The sequence below is a fragment of the Phyllostomus discolor genome, chromosome 6 (genome assembly GCF_004126475.2).
Source record: "Phyllostomus discolor isolate MPI-MPIP mPhyDis1 chromosome 6, mPhyDis1.pri.v3, whole genome shotgun sequence".
In the NCBI taxonomy this organism is placed as follows: domain Eukaryota; kingdom Metazoa; phylum Chordata; class Mammalia; order Chiroptera; family Phyllostomidae; genus Phyllostomus; species Phyllostomus discolor.
In genome coordinates this window covers 21,630,565-21,654,659 of record NC_040908.2, presented here as the reverse complement: position 1 = coordinate 21,654,659, position 24,095 = coordinate 21,630,565, and the positions used below count along the sequence as shown (strand labels likewise).

At 39.0% G+C, this 24,095-nt stretch overlaps 1 protein-coding gene across 1 annotated transcript; it reads left to right on the top strand.

The window, feature by feature from the left end:
• Positions 1-320: 320 nt before the first annotated feature.
• On the top strand, positions 321-22,697 carry SULT6B1 (sulfotransferase family 6B member 1). Its single transcript, XM_028514509.2, has 7 exons — positions 321-657; positions 1,663-1,775; positions 4,509-4,598; positions 13,022-13,148; positions 16,752-16,846; positions 20,176-20,332; positions 22,154-22,697. The coding sequence occupies exons 1-7, from the start codon at positions 456-458 to the stop codon at positions 22,282-22,284; spliced, it is 915 nt and encodes a 304-aa protein (XP_028370310.2). The 5' UTR covers positions 321-455; the 3' UTR covers positions 22,285-22,697.
• The last annotated feature ends 1,398 nt before the right edge of the window (positions 22,698-24,095 follow it).

Here is a 24,095-nt window from a genome sequence, read left to right as displayed (position 1 = left end):
GGACTCTCTTCCACCCCATTATTCTCTTGTCATGCCATGTAGGATGAGTGTGCAAAGCTATCAACTGAAGACAGCTGAGGTTTCAATCCATGAATTGCTTTTTGCAAATACGAATATTGTATGCCTGATTCAATCAAATAACTATTTGTTCCATATTTAATATCTAGTATTGTCTATTAACAGATTCCATTCTTACTTTCACAGGGAGGGTTGCCTATAGTGGTAATATAATCTACCCTTGGGGTAATGTTCCCTGATCCTCAACCTGTTTTGCACCTGTGGTTTGTGTTTTGTCGGAGGAGGGTATTCACAAAGGCTGGGGGTGGGGGGTTGCATGAGAATTAAATGACTTCCTCCTCATCTGAATGGGAGGAGCACTTTATTCCACCTCCTGAGAAGCTCTATTAAAAGCTCCCACTGCCCCTACAGAGCAGGTTCATTAGCAGGGATCCAACATGGCCACTGATAAGTCCAAGTTTATTGACTACATTGATGAAGCTCTGGAAAAATCCAAAGAAACTGCACTTTCTCGCCTGTTTTTCACCTATCAAGGGATTCCTTACCCAGTCACTATGTGCACCTCAGAAACGTTCCAAGCCTTGGACACCTTTGAAGCCCGAAGCGATGACATAGTACTCGCATCTTACCCAAAGTGCGGTAAATCCCTCTCTTTCTACAAGGCCACTTTTACGTAGTCAGTAGGTTGGGCAGGGTGCAAGGCAAAAGGGGCAGGAAGGCAGTTAGTTCATCTCTGCCGGAAGCTAGCCAGAAACTGGTGAGGAGGATGGCCAAGGTGGGTGAGACTGCGGGTTGTAGAGTCACCAACTACACCTGCTAGATTCACAGACCCCGGGGTCTGAGGAAGGAGGCCTGAGTGACGGGGGCAAGGCGGCTGCGCTGGGCTGGGGCCGGGGTGGGAGGAGACAGATGCTCGGAGGGGCTGGCGAACAGAAACAGGACGCAGGGGAGCCCAGTTGCCATGGAGCACTGAGAGTAGTAGCGATTTTTCATCTTCATTTTGGGCTGAAGAAAAAGTACAGCTACACCCATAATTTACATGATTTCCATGTAATCAGTTATTTTTTCAGGATAAAACATCAACCCTCCAGTTTCTCAAACCAGTCTTACAATCATTGATCATCGATGGAGGATAAAATGTTAAGAATATAAATTATCCAATTTCATACCATCAACTTTTGATTTTTAAACCATTATTTTATCTCTAAGTGTTTATTAAAGCCAACCTCATTTAATATTTTTCTTTCCCTTCACTGATGCTGGGTTTTTATAACATCAAAGTTATATCCTCCTATTGAAAATGTTCATTAATGTAAAATAACATGTGATATACATTGAACAGTCATTGCCACGGCATAACATTTTTCTATAAGGAACATATTCTAGGTTCAGAAAGAAGTACTATTTCTTGTTAAAGGACAAATCTGAGAGATGAGTTGAATTTATATTAATGTCAGTAAATAGTGTTTTCCACAAACCTTTGTTTCTTTGCACAGCCCGGGTTACTTCAAACATAGAAGAGCCAACTGCACACATCAGGAAATGGTGGCAGATTTTAGTTTTTATGATGGATTTGCTACAGTAACATACCTTTACTATATCAAGACTCCTTCATTAGCTTTGTATGTCTGATTTTTCTTATAGGTTCAAATTGGATTCTTCACATTATTAGTGAGTTAATATTTGCTGATTCTAAAAAAAAGTATGAATATCCAGAATTCCCAGTTCTTGAATGTGGGGACCCAGAAAAATATCAGGTTAGTACAAAAGAGCCTTTAAATTTATAGCAAATTATCAAAGAAAGATTTCTTCTGGTTTGGATATCTTTGAGTTTTGTGTTCAGAAAGTATAATACTAATAGTTATTGCAACTTACTGTGTGCGTATCCTATCCCCAACACTGTTCAGGGATTGTTTCATTTTATTACGGAATAATCTTATTACCATTTTACAAAAGGGAAAACTGTTAGAGACTTGCCCAAGGTCAAGGACAGAATAAAAGGCAGGGCTAAGATTGAACCCAAGTTTCCTGATCTGAGTTCTTAACCTCTACACAGTATAGCCAGCTTATTTAAAAAGAAAAGAAGAAGAAGAAGAAGAAGAGAAAGAGAGAAAGAAAGCTTTAGTAAAAAGGAAGACTTTAAAAGCATCTAAATTACATTAAAATGCTCTGTAAGGTGAGTGAGACATAAGGTTGCAGTTCCAGGGTTCCTGGGAAATGTGTTAACTCGGTACAGTATTTGGATTTTGAATATCTGCAGTTTATCAGAAATGTTTATATTGCCCTGGCTGGCATAGCTCAGTGGATTGAGCACGGGCAGCGAACCAAAGTGTCGCAGGTTCAATTCCCAGCCAGGGCACATGCCAGGGTTGCAGGCCACGGCCCCCAGCAACCGCACATTCCTGTTTCTCTCTCTCTCTTTCTCCCTCCATTCCCTCTCTAAAAATAAATAAATAAATCTTTAAAAAATGTTTATATATTTTTCTCCAGGTAGTTGTAAAAACATTTTTTGTATTTTTATAATTTCATCATACCTAACAACACAGATACTTTTCTATGCAATATACCATTATAAAGCAACATTTTGCTTTAAAATGGAAGTGAGAGGAAGAACTCTACATAAAAGTTCACTTTCCAAAAAAACTTTTCTAAAATACATGTATTTTCTTTTTTTAAAAAAATATTTTATTTATTTATTTTTAGAGAGGGAAGGTAGAGAGAGAGAGAGAGAGAGAGAGAGAAACATCAATGTGCGGTTGCTGGGGGCCGTGGCCTGCAACCCAGGAATGTACCCTGGCTGGGAATTGAACCTGGGACACTTTGGCTCCCAGCCCGCGCTCAATCCACTGAGCTACGCCAGCCAGGGCCATGTATTTTCTTAAATGAGGTGTAGCTATATCTACTCTTTACATTGCTTACAGTATATGTTTATCTAGTTTTGTTACAACTAACTCCCATTTTCCCCTTGGGTATTTTTCTAATCCTTTTAGGGACTTTACTGTTTCTCATATGTCTTTGTGTGGTTTTTGGCCATGCAGTTTGTGGAAAAAGGACTCTATCACTTAATCTGAAAATTACCACCTGTGTGATTTTTCACAAGGGGTTTAAAACCTCAAAGCTATTGTTAATCTCTAAAATGGGGGTTTCCATGTCTGCCTGAGAGGATTACTGTGAATGAATATAGAAGTACATCCAAATCTAAAAAGTGCAATTTTATGTAAACTAAGTGGTATGACTTCTAATCACCAATTGGACCCATATCATTGATTTAAATTGTTTTAATTTTTAAAACCTCATTTTTTGCCTCCTTGCTTGAGTTGAAATCTCCACTAAGTTTTTACAAAGCAATTGCCTATAAACATCAGAATATCATTTTATCACTTGAAATTATATGACCAAGCAGTGAGTAACCTAGCCTACAAGCATGGAAATGAATATTTGATACCTTCCCCCTTCCCACCATATAACATATAATAAAGATCCAATATCAAGATAAAACCCTGAACCCTGGCAGATTAAACAGGTTACAACTCATTTTTTAAATTCTTGGTAGATCTTTTTGTAAAGGACATAATCATCTACCCACTGTGCTGTACACCTGAAATGAATACAAAGTAGTATTAAATGTAAACTGCAATTGAAAAATAAAATTAAAAAAATAAGTAAAATCATCAGTAGAAGTATCTTACAAAAAAATAAAAAAAGAAAAAGAATCAATCACTGAGTCCTTCTACTGACAAGAATTTCTCTCATAAATTATTTCTCAGATATTTCAGTGACTGCATGTTCAGGTTCTGTTGGACTATTTAATTGAATGGAGTTTTGTTTGTAAAATGAAATAGATCTAGATGTTTAAAACGGATTCAAAGGAGCTATGGAAAGACTTGAATATTTTTGTTAAAGACCTTGAATGTAGAAGAGATCCAAATTAAGTGAAAAGGTAGATTGCACATTATGAGCTTTCTTGAACAAAATATTTGGTATGATTGTGGGAAAAGGTAATTTTTTTAAGTGACCAAAAAATGATAAGCAGTATCCAACAAGGAAGTTCAAAAGGAAAATTCTAACTATTCATTTATGATTCTCCATTCCTCATACCCACAAAGGAAATAGAAATAAAAAATTGGAGGAGGAAGAGGAGAAGACACAGCAATAGTAATGCTTAAAGCTACCATTCAGCCCTGGTTGGTGTGGCTCAGTGGATTGAGTGCTGGCCTGCGAACCAAAACGTCACCGGTTTGATTCCCAGTCAGGGCACATGCCTGGGTTGCAGGCCAGGTCCACAGTGGAGGTAGGGGTATGAGAGGCATCCACACGTTGATGTTTCTCTCCCTCTCCTTTCTTCTTCTCTTTCCCTCTCTCTAAAAATAAATAAAATCTGAAAAACAAAAAACAAACCCAATACCATTCATATACTAAACTTAGGAATAATTTACTATAAACACAGACACTCACACACATGCTTTCAACTTATTGTATATATTTTTAAGAGAATGAAACAGTTCCCATCACCAAGGATTTTGGCAACTCATCTCCATTATGACAAATTACCTGGGTCCATCATCAAGAATAAAGCCAAGGTGAGTGTCCTTTCCTAGTGGTATTTCAGTTTGAAGTTTTTAATGTAAAGTGATTGGCTTTCTGAACTATATGATGAGTTTGCTACTCATCATAGAATTTTAATAAATGAAGTGTGAGATGTGGGTAGTTCTTTGGTTGTTTCTTTCTTCAGAGATATCTGTTGTAGTTACATTCACATCAGTGGAATCATCAACTATGATATAAAACATACACATTTTAAAATCTGTTTTATAGTGAAGAGATTTCAGCTCTGGGACATTTAGCAGTTAACAAAAGAATACAACCTAGGAAAATGAGCTAAAATTATTCCTTTGGTTCTATCTGGTAAACAAGCACTATTTATCTAAAGTCTGATATTATTTCATTTTGGATTTTCACATGTAATAGCAAGTTTCATGTCATGCATAAATAATTGTAGGTACTTTGGCTAGTCTTAGTTGTTTAAAAATCTTATTTTATTAAACATTACTGATCTATTCTTACAACTATTAGTTGTACCCAATTATTTTTGTTTTCACCTGGTCTCTTCCTATTTCCTTATTTCAGGGTGCCTCTTTTCTCTGTCTCAAGAGCAAAAATGAGAATTAATTAAAATAAGGATTTAGATTCTTTTTGTTGTTGTTCAGTTGTAGTTGTCCCAATTTTCCCCGCTGTTCTACACTGTCCCACCCTCCCCGCAGCTCCCTCAGTCAGTCCCCACCCTGCTGTCCATGTCCACGGGTCCTTTATACATGTTCCCTGACTAGACCCTTCCCCTTCTCTCCCCTGTTATCCCTCTCCCCCATCCCTTTGATCACTGTCAGTTTGTTCCTTATTTCCATGTCTCTGGTTCCATTTTGCTCATTTTTTTGCTTTGTTCACTAGGTCCCACTTGTAGGAGAGATCATATGGTATTTGTCTTTCACTGCCTGGTTTATTTCACTTAGCATGATGCTCCCCAGCTCCATCAATGCTGTCACAAAGGGTAGGAGCTCCTTCTTTCTCTATGCTGCATAGTATTCAATTGTGTAAATGTACCATAGTTTTTTGATCCACTCATTTACTGATGGGCACTTAGGCTGTTTTCAGCACTTGGCTATTGTAAATAATGCTGCTATGAACATTGGGATGCACAGGTTCTTTTGAATTGGTGTTTCGGAATTCTTACGGTATAATCCCAGCAGTGGGATCACTGGATCAAACCCAGTTCCATCTTTAGTTTTTTTGAGGAAATTCCATACTGTTTTCCACAGTGGCTGCACCAGTCTGCATTCCCACCAACAGTGAATCAGGGTTCCCTTTTCTTTAGCCGTGCAGAAGCTTTTTAATTTGAGGTAGTCCCATTTGTTTATTCTTTCCTTTGTAGCCCTTGCCCTAGGACATATGTTGGCAAAAATATTGCTGTGTGGGATATTTGACATTTTATTGCCTATGTTGTCCTCTTGGACTTTTATGGTGTCACGACTTACATGTCAGTCTTTTATTCATCTTGAGTTTATTTTGATACATGGTGTAAGTTGGTGATCGAGTTTCTTTGTTTTGCATCCCAACACCATTTATTGAAGGAGCTATTTTTACTCCATTTTATGCTCTGGCCCACTTTGTCAAATATTAATTGACCATAGAGACATGGATTTATTTCTGGGCTCTTTAATCTGTTCCACTGATCCTTTTGTTTGTTCTTATGCCAGTACCAGACTGCTTTGATTACAGTGGCCTTTGAGTATAGCTTGATACCAGGTATTATGATTCTTCCTACTTAGCTCTTCTTTCTCAAAATTGCTGAGGCTATCTGGGGTCATTTATAGTTCCATATAAAATTTTGAAATATTTGTTTTATATGTGTGAGATATGTTATTGGTATTTTGGTAGGTATTGCATTGAATCAATAAATTGTTTTAGTTAGTATGGACATGATGATGTTAATCCTCCCAGTCCATGAGCATGGTATATGCTTCCATTTATTTGTGTCTTCCTTAATTTCTTTCTAAAGTGTTGTGTAGTTTCCTGAGGACTGGTCTTTTACTTCCGTGGTTAGGTTTATTCCCAAGTACTTGATTTTTCTTACTCCTATATTAAATGGGATTTTTTCCCTTAGTTTCTGTTTCTGATATCTCATTGTTGGTGTACAAAAATGCCTTTGATTTCTGAATATTGACTTTGTATCCTGCTGTTTTGCCAAATTCATTTAGAGGTTGAGTTGCTTTTTGGTAGAGCCTATGGGGTTTTCTCTGTACACTGTCATGTCACCTGCAAACAATGTCAGTTTTACTTCCTCCTTTCCAATTTGGATGACTTTTATTTCTATTTCTTGTCTGTTCACTGTGGCTAGAACTTCCAATACTATGTTGAATAGAGGTGGTAAAAGCAGACATCCTTGTCTTGTGCCTGAGATAAAGCTTTTAATTTTTGTCCATTGAGTATGATTTTGGCTATAGGTTTCTTGTATACGGACTTTACTTTGTTGAGGAGTGTTCCCTCTACTCCCACTTTGTTGAGTGTTTTTATCATAAATGGGTGTTGTACCTTATCAAATGCTTTTTCAGCATCTATTGATATGATCATGTAATTTTTGTCTTTCATTTTGTTTATGTTTATTACACTTATTGACTTGCAAATATTGTGCCATCCTTGCATTCCTGGGATGAATCCCACTTGGTCATCGTGTATGATCTTTTTAATGTATTGCTGGATCCAGTTTGCCAATATTTTGTTGAGGATTTTAGCATCTATGTTCACCAGAGATTTTGGCCTGTAGTTTTCCTTCTTTGTTGTGTCTTTACCTGGTTTTGGAATTAGGATGATGCTGGTCTCATAAAATGAGTTCAGGAGTCTTCCCTCTTCTTGAATTTTTTGGAGTAGTGTGAGCAGGATAGGAGTTAGCTCTTCCCTAAATGTGTTGTAAAATTCTCCTGTGTAGCCATCCAGTCCAGGGCTTTTGTGTGCTGGGAGTTTTTTGATTACTGCTTCAATTTCACTAATTGTTATTTGTCTATTCAGACTTTCTGCTTCTTCTTGATTCTGTTTTGGAAGATTATATGTTTCTAGAAACTTGTCTGTTTCACTCAGGTTGTCATATTTCTTGGCACATAGTTGTTTGTAATAGTTTCTGACAATCCTTTGTATTTCTCTGGTATCGATTGCAATTTCTCCTCTTTTGTTTCTGACCTTAATTATTTGGGCCCTCTCTTTTTTTTTCTTGATGAGTCTGGTTAAAGACTTGTTGATTTTGTTTATCTTTTCAAAGAACCATCTCCTGGATTTATTGATCCCTTGAATTGTTCTTTTAGTCTCTATGCCATTTAATTCTGCTCTGATCTTGATTATGTCTTTCCTTCTACTCACTCTGGGCTTTGTTTGTTGTTTTCCTCTAGTTCTTGTTGATATAGGGTTAAGTTGTTTATTTGCAATTTTTCCTTCTGATATTCCTGTGATGCAAATGTTGTTACATTTCATGTTGTCCTGAAGTTCCCTTAAACTATCCTCATTCTTTTTGAGTCTTTTTTTCTTTTTGTTTGTTTCCTTTTGTTGCTCTGCTTGGGTATTTCTTTCTACCTTGTCTTTCAGCTCGCTGATTTGGTTCTCTGTTTCATCCAGCCTGTTTTTAATTCCTTCTAGTGTATTATTCATTTCAGATATTGTATTCTTCATTTCTCCCTGGTTCTTGTTTGTAGTTTCTATGTCCTTTTTCATGCTGCCATAGTTCCCACTCAGTTCCTTGTAGTTATCACTGAGTTCCTTGACTATCCTTATAACCATTTTTTTGAATTCTAAATGTGATAGATTGCTTGCCTCAATTTCATTTAGCTCTTTTTCTGTGGATTCCACCATTCCTTTCAATTGGGGGTTCTTTCTTTGTCTCCCCATTTCAGGTGGCTCTTTCTGTTTATTTCTGCATCTCAGGATGCTCTGCTTTGCCTGCCTGTGTTTGTGGGATGTACTTCTGTGGCAGGAGTCCTGTGGGCCTTAATGGTACAGTCTCCCTGAACTCCTGATCTGGATGCTCCAGGGTTACCCTTTATTCAGTTTGTATGGGCTCTCCTGTTGGTGGCTCATTCATTGGTGGGTTCCCCCCCTCTAGCTGGCTGACTGGTAGTCGCACCTCCTGCCACATCTTGTATGCTGTTGTACATTGTGTATATTGTGCTGGTTAACAAAGCAATATTGCCAGAATGCTGAACCCATGCCAACAACAACAAAAACCCCCTACCACATCAGCAATATCAACAACAATTGAGCAAAGATTAATAAAGGTTGAGATTAAGAATATTATAAAGTAGGAAAGAGAGGATATGGGGTGCTAAAAGGGGGGAAATGCTTTTGAGTGTGAAGAGGGGAGGGAAATAATAAGAGTAGGGAATAGAAACCAGGCAAAGAAAAGCAGAGAATAAAATTTAAAATGTAAGTGAAACAGGGCATGGTGATGGCAAAAATAGAGTACGAGAAGGGAAGAGTATACTACGAGGTTTGAAGCAAATGAAAAGGTATTGAACCAATGGGAACAAAACTGCAGAAAAACCACGGCAGGGCCAATAACAGTGACAGCCGAGCAAAGATTAATAAAGGTGGAAAGGGATAAGAATATTATACAAAAGACGAAAGGGAATATGAGATCTCTACAGTAAATAAAAGTGATTTTGAGAGGATGGGGCAGAAATACTAATAAGAGTAAGAAATAGAACCCAGGCTAAGAAAGGGAAAAAAAAAATTCCTAATTCAACTGATCAAAGGCAGGGGGAAGGCAAAATGGAGTAAGACAAGGGGGAGAGTAGCCAATGGGATTTGAAGTGCAAACAAATAGTGAACAAATAGGAATACTGTTACAACAATAACCATGCTATCCTCTCCCAAGGCGAGGATATTTATTTCCCAATATTAAAAGGCTGTGTGAAAGGAAAAAAAGAAGAAAGAAAGAAAACACAAGTTCTGAGGAAAAGTGAGGTGATGTTCATCTCAGCTGTTCGTGTTTGCCTTCTGACATCTCTCCGGATCCGTCCCTGGTTTTTTATCAGCTCTAGGTCCTGGGGTGGGTCATCCAACTTCCGGCGACACCACCTGTGTCTCCTTCACCTGCCTCTAGAGGGAGCTTCTGTTGCGATGGAGAGGCTGAGGCCTCTGAGTCTCCCCTGGGAGGTACTTACTGTTCCATCTTCTAGGAAAATTGTGGGTGTGTACTCCTGCCCCTATACCTCCCTTTTTAGTCTTTCCCAGTTTATTTCCAATAATGTATCGTTTCTGATTACATATTGTCCGTTTCACAGGGTAGGGGACAATCTGTGTAAGTGTGTCAGCTCTCTCCTGCGTGATGTAGAGGGCAGCTCTGTGTGCCCTGAATCCGCCTTGCTGCCCTTTGTGGCACACTCTCTGAACTCCCTGCTGTGATGGCCACAGTGAAATAGGCCCTAGAACCCAGTGTTTTTTGTCCCCCTGTGAGTCCTTCAAAATGGGCCCTTTTAGGCATTTGGGCATTTGCTGTCTCACTCTTTTGGAAATGCCCCCTGCAGAGTTGTGAGGCCTGCTGAGCCAGTTTTGCAGGTCTTCCCCTGCTCTTGCAGGAGGTGGGGGCTGGGCTCCACCTTCCCTTGCTGGAGGTTCCCCCCCAGGAAGGGGGCCCAGTCTGTTCTCAAATAACCTCAGGCGCACAGTTCCCAGCCCACTGTCCTCACAGCACACTGTGGCTCACACTCCACTCTGCAGCGCTGCACCAGGCTGGGCCCCAGACACCACCTCGCTTTGCACCTTTGATCAATCTGCCTAGCTGTACTGAGTGGGAGCAAATCACACCCAATATCCTCCCTTGTTAGCCTGGCAGCTGCCTGGAGGGGTCCCTGTCCATGTTGCCTCAGCTGCCCTTTGAAAAAAAAGTCTCTCTGTGTGCTCCTGCAGCGCCGGGCCACTGTCCGGCTTTCGACCCACTCCAGCTCTTGGAACAGTCAAGAGTTTATCGCAGTCATGGCCAGCCACGGCCCTTCTCCTCCACCAGAACCAGGTGCAGACAGTATCCCCTCACTCTCAGGTATTCTCCCGCCACTGCTATGGGTGTGTTGCTAGCTGTGTATATGTGTTGCCCTGTTCCCACCACTTTGTGTATCCAAGTCACTCCCATTCCGGGCCTGGTGACTCCTCCCGCTGGGAGGGGAGGGAGCCCCTAGGCTGCTGTCTCTGACCAGGCTCTCCTCAGATGCAGGTGCCACTCCCGGGGACTTTTCCTATCCATCTATAAGACCTCCTTAATGCAGTTTTGAAGCATCATCTGTACTCACTGGCTTCCAAAGTTCATATCAGCTAAGACTCCGTTGACAGTTCACTTTGGTTTTTTGAAAATCAGCTAAGCGTCCGGGTTGGGTGCAAGAGCAAGTGGACCTATTTGGCTGCCAACTTCTGAATCTGGGATTTAAATTCTTGAATGCCACAAATAAGACAGAGAGGATAGTGCAATAATAGCAAAGAAAGTGGAAGGAGGAAAACAGCTAAGGTAACTACAATGGTAAGAGGAAGGAGGGGAAATAATGGAGGAGGAAAGAAACCACTAGGGAAGTGGAGGCTTAGAATTAGTGCCTTGTGGCCAGGGTATAGGATTCTAGCAGCTTTGAATTGGAAAATACCTTAAAGGTTGTCCACTCTCGTCCCCGTGAAGTGTTTGAATTCCACTAAGTGGCTGTCTGGACTGTGATTGAGCCCCTCTATCGCTCACACCGGCTTTGGACAGCTCTGTTAAAGTCTTTCTGTTGAGAATCTCCCAAATCCCCAATATCGCTTTAACATATAATCTCTCCAGTTTAATGTAGCTAAATATAATCACCAATTTAGGTGATGTTTTTGCCTCTAATTATTGCATAAGAAACAGAGCTAAAGTAATTTATAAAACATTTGGATTTGGTGTGAAGCAGTTTCACTGTCGCAAGAATAGAAGGGCAAGAAAAGAAAAGCAGCCAAGGGCAGTGGTTGGTGCCGTGGGCTTGTCCACACTGCAGCTGGCGCTCGCTGTTCAAATCTATGGCTTTGGGACAACTGCTACAAGCTGAGGCAACCAATAAGTGGTAGTCAAAGCCCCAAATATAACACCCACAAGGGACAAAAATCTGCTCTATCTGGATTCAGGGGCGGGCGTGCGTTGCAGATCTAAGTGAAAGACATAGACCCCAGCCTGCTTATCTGCATTCAGTTGTACCCTGTTAGCGTTAGTTCATTTCTTTAGACTGACAAGGTGTTTTGAGATCCCGATTCCTTCTCGGTTTCATGTCATCTACAAATTTGATAAATACAGCTTCTATATTTACCTGAATCGCTCATTAAAATGATGGCCTTATTGGGACAGTGGAAATGCCATCAAAAAACCTCTAGCATGTTTACCTTAGTTATTTATCTCCTTTGCACATGAGTTTTATATGCCTAATTGCTTCTTTCAGCTCACAAGTTCCATTTTATAGGAGAAATAATTAGCAACAAATTTACTAGAAACTATGAAAATAAACTAGAAACTAGTTTAGAAACTACGAGTATGTCTAAGAAAAACTTGGTGTTGGCAGTGACTTGTTCTTCGAGAACCCATATTGCCGCCGGTGGTTACTTCTTCCTCTTTTCTGTGGCCCCAGATCATCCACTTCAGTCAATTCTAGAAAACTTCCTCCAAGTGGTAGTCAGGCTCACAAATCTGTGCTTTGCAGATCCATGCCTACCTCCTGTCTGAATCTGAAAAGACACCTGCCAGCTTCCAGTCTCCTGACGTGCTGTGCGTCATCTCAGATTCCTCAGTGACCATCCGCAGCACTCAGTACTGTATTCTTCAGTCTCCTCAGTTCTTGACATAGAATTCGTCAGGACACAACGCCTAACTAAATCCACTTGGACTGGCCAGAAGTTCTCCTGTAATCTTTCAGTTTGCTTGGGTTCCACTTTTCTCTTTACAATGTGTATTTCACACTTTTCACTCCAAAGAACAAATTCACTCCTCATCAGAGATGATAGGTTTAAGGTAGGAAGTCAGAGGTTCTGCTGCATCTACATCACCCATTGCACCTCGGGCCCCAGAGAGTAGGCCGGCATTCTTTGATCTTCTCCCACCAAACTTAAACATTATCTTAATTGTCCTTAATATTATTTTGCATTTTTTACTTTGTTTAGGGGTTTAACCTTTCAGACCATGGGCTTGTGAGGTTGCCCTCATTCCTTTTGTACATTTCCTACGTATGCCTATTCACTGTCCAAACTCATGACCAGAAGTCCTCTCCTATAACACTAGTTCTTTCTCTTCTTCTTCCTCCCCTCTCTCCAGACTTCCCCCACTATCACCTCCTATTCCTTGGTTTCTTATCATCATTCTTTCTCTATATGTTAAAAAACTATGAAGCCTACAAGAGGATGCATGATACTGCTCACCCATTCACTTTTCCAAAGTTCAAAACTTTGTTCTAAATTGATTAACTTAGTTTTATCTCCCTAGATGTTGGTGATATTCCGAAACCCTAAAGATACGGCAGTATCTTTTTTCCATTTTCACAATGATGTCCCTGATATTCCAAGCTATGGCTCTTGGGATGACTTCTTCAGACAGTTCATGCAAGGACAAGGTATGGTTGTTGGTGAAAGAATTCTTCTTACTTTGACAGATGACCACATAAATGTGAAAATTCAAATGTGTTTTAGGGTAAAGAAAGAAAGGAGATTAAGATGGATCCAGGAATCAAAAATAACTTTTCAATGAAGTTTTATAGCACCACTAGTCTGTGCATCAAACAATACATTACTGTTTTTCTTTTTTAAGATTTTATTTATTTATTTCTAGAGAGAGAGGAAGGGAGGGAGAAAGAGAGGGAGAGAAACATCAATGTGTGGTTGCCTCTCATGCCCCCAATGGGGGACCTGGCCCGCAACCCAGGCATGTGCCTTCGCTGGGAATTGAACCAGCAACCCTTTGGTTCTGAGGCCCACACTCAATCCACTGAGTCACACCAGCCAGGGCTACATTACTGTTTTTAAAAGTGATTTAGACAATTTGCACCTCAGGCAATCACTTATGTTGACTATGAATATTGAGTGGCCATTCAGACGTGGGACAAAGAGGCTTCTAACAGAGTCATACAGAAAAGTATTTCTAGTTCATTTCTCTTAATTCTCTAACATAGTGATAAAAACAAAATATACATATATAAAATCATAATACTGAGTAACCACAATATTTGTTTGCCAGAAAGAAAATAAATTTTTGTTAGATCACCTTGATATTTTACTTCTGGTTGTTGATAACTACAATTCTGAAGTGCCTACTAATGCTCCAGGTTTTAAACTAGGTGTTATATATTCATGATTTCATTTTAGACCATAACAACCTATGAGTAAGGCAGTATTGGCTCCATTGCACAAATGAGAAAATGCATCAAAAAAGTCAAATCACTTGCCTGCCAATGGTCCCACTCCTTATAAGTGGCAGCGACTCTACTTCCATGGGTACAGTGGCCACAGATGAATAAATGCCTCCTTTTGGTGGGGGCTCTGTTGAGTCTTTGCGGTGTGGAAGGTAGAATTAATGCCAAGTGAGCCTAGAGGAGAAGTGGTTGCTAGGGCCCTCTAAAAGGACCACTTTTAAAGGTGATCAGCACGGCAGTGACACGGGGTACCACCTGGCTCCTTAGAAAAGATGAAATATTGGGACTTGGATGCTGGAGTAGAAGGAAAGTGCACAGAACGTGCTTAGGAAGCACCATTAAGAAAACTCTGGTTTGTCTAGTAACCACTCACTGAGACAGGATGGAGTCGGGGCAAGTCTGAAACATTGTCCCCTTAGTAATATAAGAGAACATCCAACCATGAGAAACCTCATCATTGGGATAACTGTTTTAGGGAACCTTTGTTGGCTTATCCATCCTTTTGGCCTAATTATTTGATGGACAATAATTAGATATGATGGTGATAACCTAGATGGAGTTTCTGCCTCGTGAATTTGTTAAATGCACTCGTAAACATGTAAGGTTGGAATGAGAAGGCCTGGATCTGGGGTCCACCACTTATTGTTATATATTAGTATTTAATATTATATAAAATAAAATAGCAACTGCTTACTGAGCAGTTACTACATGCCAGGCACGACATGTTTTCCCTAGCACACATTGTTTAACTCTAATTCTCATCAGACCCTATAAATATAATACTATTATCCTCATTTTATGAAGAAAGAAATAGAGGCATAGAAAGGTCGCACCAAGAAAAAAAGTAAAAAAGAAAAAGAAAAAAGAAAGGTCACACAGCTATTAAAAAGCAGAGCTAGAACTGAAACTCAGATTCAAAACATTCATTGCCTGGGGGATTTTGAGGAATGCTTTTGATCTCTCCGAACTTTGGTTTTCTTACTTGTGAAGTACACGTAAGAGTATCTGACCTACTGGAGGTATGGCAGCATAGATTTTGTTTGGCCACACAAGGTCTAGTGTCAGACTCTTTGAAATGTAGAGTACCCATAACTTACTACTTGTGTGGGCTTAAAGTGGTTACTTACCCTCTCTCTCAATTTCCCCATTAACAAAATGGGCATAAAAATTGTACCTGTCTCATTGGATTGCTCTAAAGATTGAAGTGTAAAGTATATGCATGTCAATTAATACTACATTTAGAAGAGCAGAAATCCTGACCACAGTGGCCTAAACACATCGGATTTTCTTTTTCTCACTTAACAAGAAGTCCGAAGGTAGGCAACTGGTTCAGCAGCCCAGCGAGGAAGGCCAGAACCTCTGACACTCCCTTGGGCTCGCACTGTTGCTTTTCACACTGCACTCTCAAGTTGGCTACTGTCACCTTCAGATCATGAAGAACATTCACCAAAACAGCAATTGCTTTCCAGCAGACCCCTCAATCCCTGGCCCCTGCTTGTGTCTCACTGGCCAGACCATTGTGTCACCAATCACAGTTCTTCTAAGGGAGTCACAAAAGGGGTTTGGTTAGCAACAAATAAGGGAGTGTATTGGATAAAGGGTAAGAAACGTACTGTATTTGCCACAACAAATAAAACATGTAGAAACTGCCTGGCTGAAAGCAAGGGCTTCATGATAAGGATGATAAGTACAGTAATTATGAGATGATTATTATTATTAATGAAAGAATAGTAGCCCAAATTTATTGAATTGGTACGTACTATTGATTAGGCATTTGACCTGTGTGAATTCATTTAAACCTCACACACCAGACCCCACTCTACAGATGAGGAAAGTAAGGCACGAAAGTCTAGGGAGTCACTCGAAGTCACACAGTTAGTAAGCGGCACAGCGGATCCATGTCTAACTCCACACTGTCCAGGATGGTAGCCGCTAGCCTCATGTGGGAACTGAGAGCTTGACAGGTGACATAATTGAGAAGTTAATTTTTAAAATTTTATTCTATTTTAATTAATTTAAATTTAGGTTTAAAAACTACTCGATGCATTTACTGGAAACTTTTAAAGTAAGTTTGGTACAAGTTGAATGCATGAATCTACTTTTCCAGATATAAGTTTTGTGAAGTCTGAAAACATATCAAATGATTCAGGTAAAACCTTAGCATTCAAATTAAGATTCTCTATAAGTGCAAAATAATCACTGGCTTTTAAGACTTAAAATACAAAAACAATGTGTTATGATTCATTAATAATTTTCATGTTGATTACATGCTGAAGTAATAATATTTTGGGGTACATTAGGTTAAATAAAAGAAAATATTAATATCAATTCCATATGTTTCTTTTTCGTTTTTCTTAATGTGGCTACTAAAACATTTTAAGGTTGGAAAAAAATTAAAAAAATTTAATTACAGGTGTGGCTTACATTAAAGTTCTATTGGATAATACTGGTCTAGATAATGTTTCATCATTTCTTTCTGGCATTATCTCTGCCAGTTTTCATGTATCACTCACTATTTCTGAATTATTTTATTCACCTAAATATTCATGAATGTCTATAGTTTTTATCAAACCATTGTACAGCTTGCTTAGTTGTGTTATTATTTGTGAAGATAAAATTAATACAAATCTGACAACAGGGCTGGCTTGTGCCACTTCCTGTGGAGCATGTATTTGTAATAACTTACAAACATGTTGTCTGAGCTCACTCATATATAGAGAGTGTATATTTTAGAGCATGTATTAACCATCTATCATTTTAACCTCAGTTATTTAGAATTCCTTAAGAATTTTTTTTGTGTGTTTTCAGTTTCTTGGGGAAGCTATTTTGATTTTGCAATTAATTGGAATAAACATCTTGATGATGAAAATGTTAAGTTCATATTATATGAAGACCTGAAAGAGGTGAGATTATGATTATTGATATTCTATAACAAAATTTATTATGAACTACAACACAGAGCACTTATAATGTCTGCTTGTATGAACATGTACAGGGTCTGGCACAAATAACGCCCCTTTTTAATTACAAAATCATAAGCATATAATTCTGTAACATAACAATATCACACTCAAGCATACCATGTGACATTTTAGGTGAAATGTTCAAGTTAAAGCTATAAATGATTACACCTATATTATTACCCCACCAACCACACTCAGGCAGGCCTTACTTCTGCTGGGAAAACAGAATATTTTGTATATATGATAGAGTGCGAGGGAAAAAAACAAACAATGCATAAGTGCTTAGGTTGATTATTTAACAGAAATAAACAATGCTTAGCAGTTTATTACCAACAGCTTCTGCTTTATTATCCTTTTATTATACATGGTCCGAATTGGAAATATGAAAAACAATTAAATAGGTCTTAACTGAGATTTAATTGAACATGCATTTGGCTGTGAATTGGTTTTTCCATGTAATTTGTAATTGTTTATTCACAACCATTTAGTGACTGATTGCTCAGCAGTGTTCTAGGTCCTGGTGTTATACCAGTGAGACCAGACAAAGTTCACTGCCCCAGAGAAGCTCACATCCTCATGGGAAGGAAAGAAGACAGGGCAATAAATAATAAACACAATAACAGTGAAAATGTATATAATATGTGAGGAGAAAAAGAAAAATGGTGTAGCTGATTAAGAAAAACTAGAAATGAGCCCTGGCTGGTGTAGCTCAGTGGATTGAGGGTGGGCTGCGAACCAGGCATTGCAGGTTCGATTCCCAGTCAGAGCACATACCTGGGTTGCAGGCCACAGCCCCCAGCAACTGCACGTTGATGTTTCTCTCTCTCTTTCTCCCTCCTTTCCCTCTCTAAAAAAAATAAATAAAATCTAAAAAAACCTGGAAATGCCTGGGGGAGGGGGATTAGGATGCTGGACAAACCCCAGTATAATATAGGATGGTCAGGGAAGCGTCATGGAGGGGATGCGATTTGAGGAGAGATCTGAAGGAAGTAAGGGAATGAGCCAAGTGGGTAACTGGCACAAGCACAGGTAGAGAGAATGACTGCAGTAAAGGCCCTGAGGGAGAGTTCCTATGTGATTAAGGGCCAAGAGGGAGGCAAGGGGAGAGTAACCCATGAGATCACTGCCCACATTGGGTGGAGTGTGAGGAATGGTGTGACAGAACTCTGACCTCACTTTGGCCTCTGCTCTGAGTGAAATGAAAAGCCGCTGTAGGATTCGAGCAGAGCAGTGATAGGAGCTGCCGTGTTTTTTTGTTTGTTTGTTTGTTTGTTTGTTTTTTAAGATTTTATTTATTTATTTTTTTAGAGAGGGAAGGGGGGGAGAGAGAGAGAGAGAGAGGGAGGGAGGGAGGGAGGGAGAGAGAGAGAGGGGGGGGGAGGGAGAAAGAGAGAGAAACATCAATGTGCGGTTGCTGGGGGTTATGGCCTGCAACCCAGTCATGTACCCTGGCTGAGAATCGAACCTGGGACACTTTGGTTCCCAGCCCGTGCTCAATCCACTGAGCTACGCCAGCCAGGGCTTGGAGCTGCCATGTTTTTAATAGGATCATCCTGGCTGGTATGTGAGATCAGACTGGAGAGGGGCCGAGACAGTGCAGGGAAAACTGCTAGGTGGCACCAGCCAAGGGAAGGTGGTGGCTTGGACCAGAAGAAGCAGTGGAGGTGATGAAAAGTGGTTGCATTCTGGGTATATATTGGAGGAAGACCCAGTAGGATTTGCTGCTGCATTCAATGGGGACAAGAGTAGTGAGAGAAAAAGAGGTATCCAAGTGGACTCCGATATTATTGGCCTAGCTTACTGGGAGGATTGAATTGCCATCATCTGAGTAGGAGATTGCAGGTGAAGTAGGATTGTGGGGACGACTTGGGGTTTATTTTGGGGCTCGCTGTGTTTGAGATGCCTGTTAGTCACCAGTCACCAAAATGGAGAGATCTAGTAGGCAGTTGGGCATAAAACTCTTGAAGGCAAGAGCTCTGGCCTACAGACATAAATTTGTGAATCACTGACACGTAGATGGCATTTACAGCCGTGAGATTACCTACTTATGCATGTAAGTATGCAGATAGAGAAGGGAAAGAGAACTAGAACTGTGCCCTGGAGCCATCCAACGAAAACAGTTGGGGGCAAAGAGGAGGAATCAGCAAAGGAGACTAAACAGGAGTGCCTAATGAGGTTGGAGGAAACCAGAGCCCCGGACCCCCAATGAAGAAAGTGTGTTAATGGGAAGGGGGGGGTGTCAAAGGCTCGAATGCCCTCTGACCAAATTGTGTTTTAACACACGTTTCTCCTGTCTCATCAAAGGAAAGTATAATACACTGTAACTCTTCCGTTTATGGGATGCATTTATATAACATGGAAGAACATAGCTATTTAGTCTCTTCTCCCTCTAGTCTAGAATTATGTTTCTGAAGCTTGTCCTCCATAGAATGCTGGTGTTGCCCCAGCTGTTAATAATTCTTTCTTGGGGTTGGAGGAAAGTTGCTTGTTGAGATTCATTTGGGAACTGCTGTATTACATAGCCCGCTCCTTTGGGAGATTCACATCGCATTTCGCATATTAAAGACTAAGAGACCCAGTAGGGGAAAAAAAAGTCTTACCTTTGTTTAACCCAAAGGATTCCAAGCTTATTTGACCTCAACCATTCACCCTTCTTTTCTTTTTTCTTTTTTTCATGAAACATCTATAACCACCCTGAGTGAGGTATATGAGTGTTTTATAGAATATAGTTTAAGAAATTTAATGAATCTCCCCTGTTGGGGATACTGTTGGGGGTGAGAGTGAGGTTCATGATTTATGATGGTATTTAGACAAGATAAATTTTAAAATCCCTTCTATTATGATTCTAAGTATCATACTTCCTTGATGACATTAAACATTAGCTATAAATAGGATTCAGAAGAAAAGAGAATTCAAATGAGCATATATGAATACATTGATTTTCTTAGCTATATTAGACTGATACTTTTTTTAAAAAATGACTATCATCTTAGATAAAATGCTAACCTCTTAATGTTTAATGTCATTATTTATATCCTAAGTAGTTTGAAAGAATTATAAATTTAAACTATAAGGTATCATTGATACAGAATATCTTCTAAGGACATCTCAACTATTTATACAGAGATAGATATCAAAGTAAATCTGAGTAGAGAGGTAAACAGATGAATTAAACAGGCTTAATAAATCCATTCTGCCTGAGAAATCCGTCTTTGCTTATGGCACAATTGACACTGAAAGAAGGTTATCCTTTAAAATGTTGTTTTCAGAATCTGGCTGCTGGAATAGAGCACATCGCTGAGTTCTTTGGATTCTCTCTCACTGGGAAGCAGATTCACACTGTTGCTGCTCAGAGCACCTTCCAGGCGATGCGAGCCCAGTCCCAGCAGACACACGGGGCTGTCGGCCCGTTCCTGTTCCGCAAAGGTGAAGCTGCGCTGGTTTCTAGGACATCTGTCAATTGGCCTGTAAACAGGCCATTCATATATTCTTCCTTAAATATGACCGGTTTTTCTTTTTCTCTCCCTCAACAGGAAGTCTGGCCACAGTTTAGGGCTGGAACTGGCAGCTTGTAATATCTTTTAGAATACTAAGTTCCTTTACCTTTCTGCTTGTCACCTTCTGATGACAAGGGAGCAGCTAGGGCTCCACCATTATGTTAATATTAGAGGATTGTTTCATTAAAATAAAAAGGGAAAGGCAAGAGACAGAATCCTGTGTATCACCTGAGTGAGACCCCTTTTAAGAGCATCACTGGAAGCCTCAATCTGTGACTTCTTATATCCCCTGGCCACCTCTCACTGCGCCCTTGGCTGGGAAATGTGATTTTCAAAAGGTGGGCACATAACCCAATTAAAATTAGGGTTTTGTAAATGAGGAAGAAAAAGAAAATGATATTGGATAGGCAACTAGCTGTCCCCAGCACTGATGATTTTACTAAATTTCACTGTAGCATTCCAATGCCCTGTGGAAATTTATGATGGCATAGCTTAGGGATTGCCAGTTTATTTTATTGCCTATGTAATGAAAGTATAATGCGATTTAGAGGCAGCACACATCACAACAGCTATCAATTATTAGGCATCTATTCATGTGTTTGGCGCTTGCTGGGCTTAAATTTTATAGCAAAAAAGATATTGAATCCTTAATTTTACAAAGTGGGCAGCATGCTCAGAAATATTAATTTGCCCATTGTCACAAAGCTAATAAATGATGGAGTCAGGATTTGAACTTAAGTTTATTTGACTAAGTCTCTACACTTTGTCAAATACAAACCTACTTTTAAAATCCACTATGAATGGCACATTGATTGTAACTCTGACTTTGGTTTGAGTCCTGACTTTAGCCCTGATTTTTATGCCTAGTCTTATGGCTTTAAGGAGGGGAAAATGCAACTTTTCTATACATTGTTAATCAAATACCATATGGAATAGAAAAAGCTTAACATAAATAATGCAATAACAAGATTTTTACTACTATTTCTTGTAGAAAATTCAGAAAGCACTGAAACATGTGAAAAAGCATTAAAAAGTATCCACATTTCTCCCAGCAGAGGCAGGTTGAACTTTTTGGCATATTTCTTCCAGCTTTATTCTGTGATACTTTATATAATTGATGGCATGTGTAAACAGTTGTGTTTTATTTTATTTCCTTCATATATCTAAGCATTTCCTCATGTCTTTAAACCCTCCTTTATGAAAGAATAAATTTCAATGGCTATGCAACAAGGAACTCATAACTTCCACCCAAATCATCAAAAGATGATAAAGGAAGAAGTAACTTCCTTTAACATCGAAAAGCTAGTAAGAAAAACATATTCTAATCCCAGGAAAAATAATCACTTTTTGCAAAATATTCAGGATCTGAGGCCTTAAATACTCCTCCTTAAGGAATATTTAAGGTATTTAAAAGACTTTAAAGAAGAATAAACTGACTCTGAACAAACACCAGACATTTAGGTCCTGAGTGCAGGGAGAGAGGTGGAGACGGGAGATTGCTGAGCCCAAGGGTCTCCTCAGTGATATAAAGAAAGTATGTCCCCAGCCACACCACAGATGGGGAAGCACCCCCCCCCCCCCATGGATATGGTTAATTTTATAAGAGGAATTACATTAGTTTTTCAAGACTCTATATTTTCCATGTGTCCATTTTCACATTTCAAAGTGAAGCACTACACATCAACATGGTAAACTTAAGAAAAAATATTCTAACAAGTGTCTGAGTCTGCTGCTTTTTTCTGTGTTGTAGGTGAAGTTGGTGACTGGAAACATCTGTTCAGTGAAACTCAGAACCAGGAAATGGATAAAAAATTCAGAGAGTGCTTAGCAGGCACTGCCCTAGGGGCAAAGTTGAAGTATGAGTCATATTGCCAATCTTGATTCTGGTCATTTCTTCAGGCCTGGGTATTTTATTTTCCTTAATAATAACTGAATTTGAATAATTAAATAATAAATTGGTCAAGTAAACAAATAATCATAGGTAAATAACATGTAGGGGTAAATAACACAAATTTAACAATAATAATAACATTTGAAGTTTTTGAGCAAAAACTTAAGTTTGTTCACTTTTTGAGGCAAGGCCAGTTAGCTACAAAAAGGATTTTAAAAATCTATCAAACATATAGATAAAATAAGGGCTTTTTACATACTAAAGAACTGGGAGAAATAGTCTCTAACATATGTGCACTATAAGAAATATTAGAGCCCTGGCTGGTGTGGCTCAGTGAATTGAGTGCCAACCTGTGAACCAAAGGGTCACTGCTTCGATTCACAGTCTAGGGCACATGCTTGGCTTGCAGTCCAGGCCACCAGTAGAGGGTGTGCAAGAGGCAACCACACATTGATGTTTCTCTCTCTCTCTTCTCCCTCCCTTCCCCTCTCTAAAACAAACAAATAAACAAACAAATAAATAAAATCTTAAAAAAGAGAGAAATATTAGATAAAGTGGGCACAGGCAAAAGGAACATGATATAAAATGGAAATTTTAATCTACACAAAGGAATAGAGAGCACCAGAAATGGTGAATATGTGGGTATATATAAGAGCTATTTTAAATCTCTTTAAAAGATCATTGCCTATTCAAAGTGAAAATAGTAACAATGCACTTTGTGGTTTATAATGTATGTAGAAGTAAATGTATGATAAAAATGGCACAAAAGATGGGAGAGGAGGAATAGAAGTATACTCTTTTACATTTTGGAAAGAAAATTGATAAAGTCATATGTCTATATACTTTACAGTCCAGCAATTATATACCTAAGGAAAAACCCTAGAGAAATTTTCCCACATTTCCATAAGAATACATGAAGGAAAATGTTTATTGCAGTATTATTTGTAAATAGGGAGAAATTTACAAAGTAAACTGAAAGAACTAAAGAAAATAAATTCACAGATGAAACAGGAGACATTAGATTGATATCAAAAATACTAAGCATCATAAGGAACTACTATGAACATTTATTCAACAAACTAGAAAAACTAGGAGAAATGAAAAAAAGTTCTTAAAAATATACAACCTACCAAGACTGAATAATGAAGAAATAGGAAATCTAAACAGACCAATTACTAGTAAAGATGTTGAATCAGTAATCAAAAACCTCCCAACAACAGAAAGTCCAGGATCAGAGAGCTTCATTCATGAATTCTACTAAACACTTAAAAATTAATACTAATCCTTCTCTAAATCTTTCCAAAAATAGAAGAGGAAGGAACTCTTCCAAACTAATTTTACGAGGCCAGCATTACTCTGATACTAAAGCTAGACAAGGATACTACAAGAAAAGAAAATTGCATGCCAATATCCCTAATGAAAATAGATGCAAAAATTCTCAACAAAATATTAGCAAACAGAATTCAAAAATACATTGAAAGGATCAAGTGCAGTTCATTTTAAGAATGAAAGGATGGTTCAATAAGTGTGATACACCACATTAACAAAATGAAGGATAAAAGCCACATGAGACCCTGACTGGTGTGGCTCAATTGGTTGGGCATCATCCTGCAAAGCAAAAGGTTGCCAGTTTGATTCCCAGTCAAGGCACATGTCTAGTTGTGGTTTGGCCCCTGGTCAGGGGCACGTAGAAGAGGCATTGTATAAGAAACATTGATTCAATCAGTTGAATCAATGTTTCTCACCTTAATATTTCTCTCCCTTCCCCTCTTTCTAAAAACAGAAACCAAAAAAAAACAAA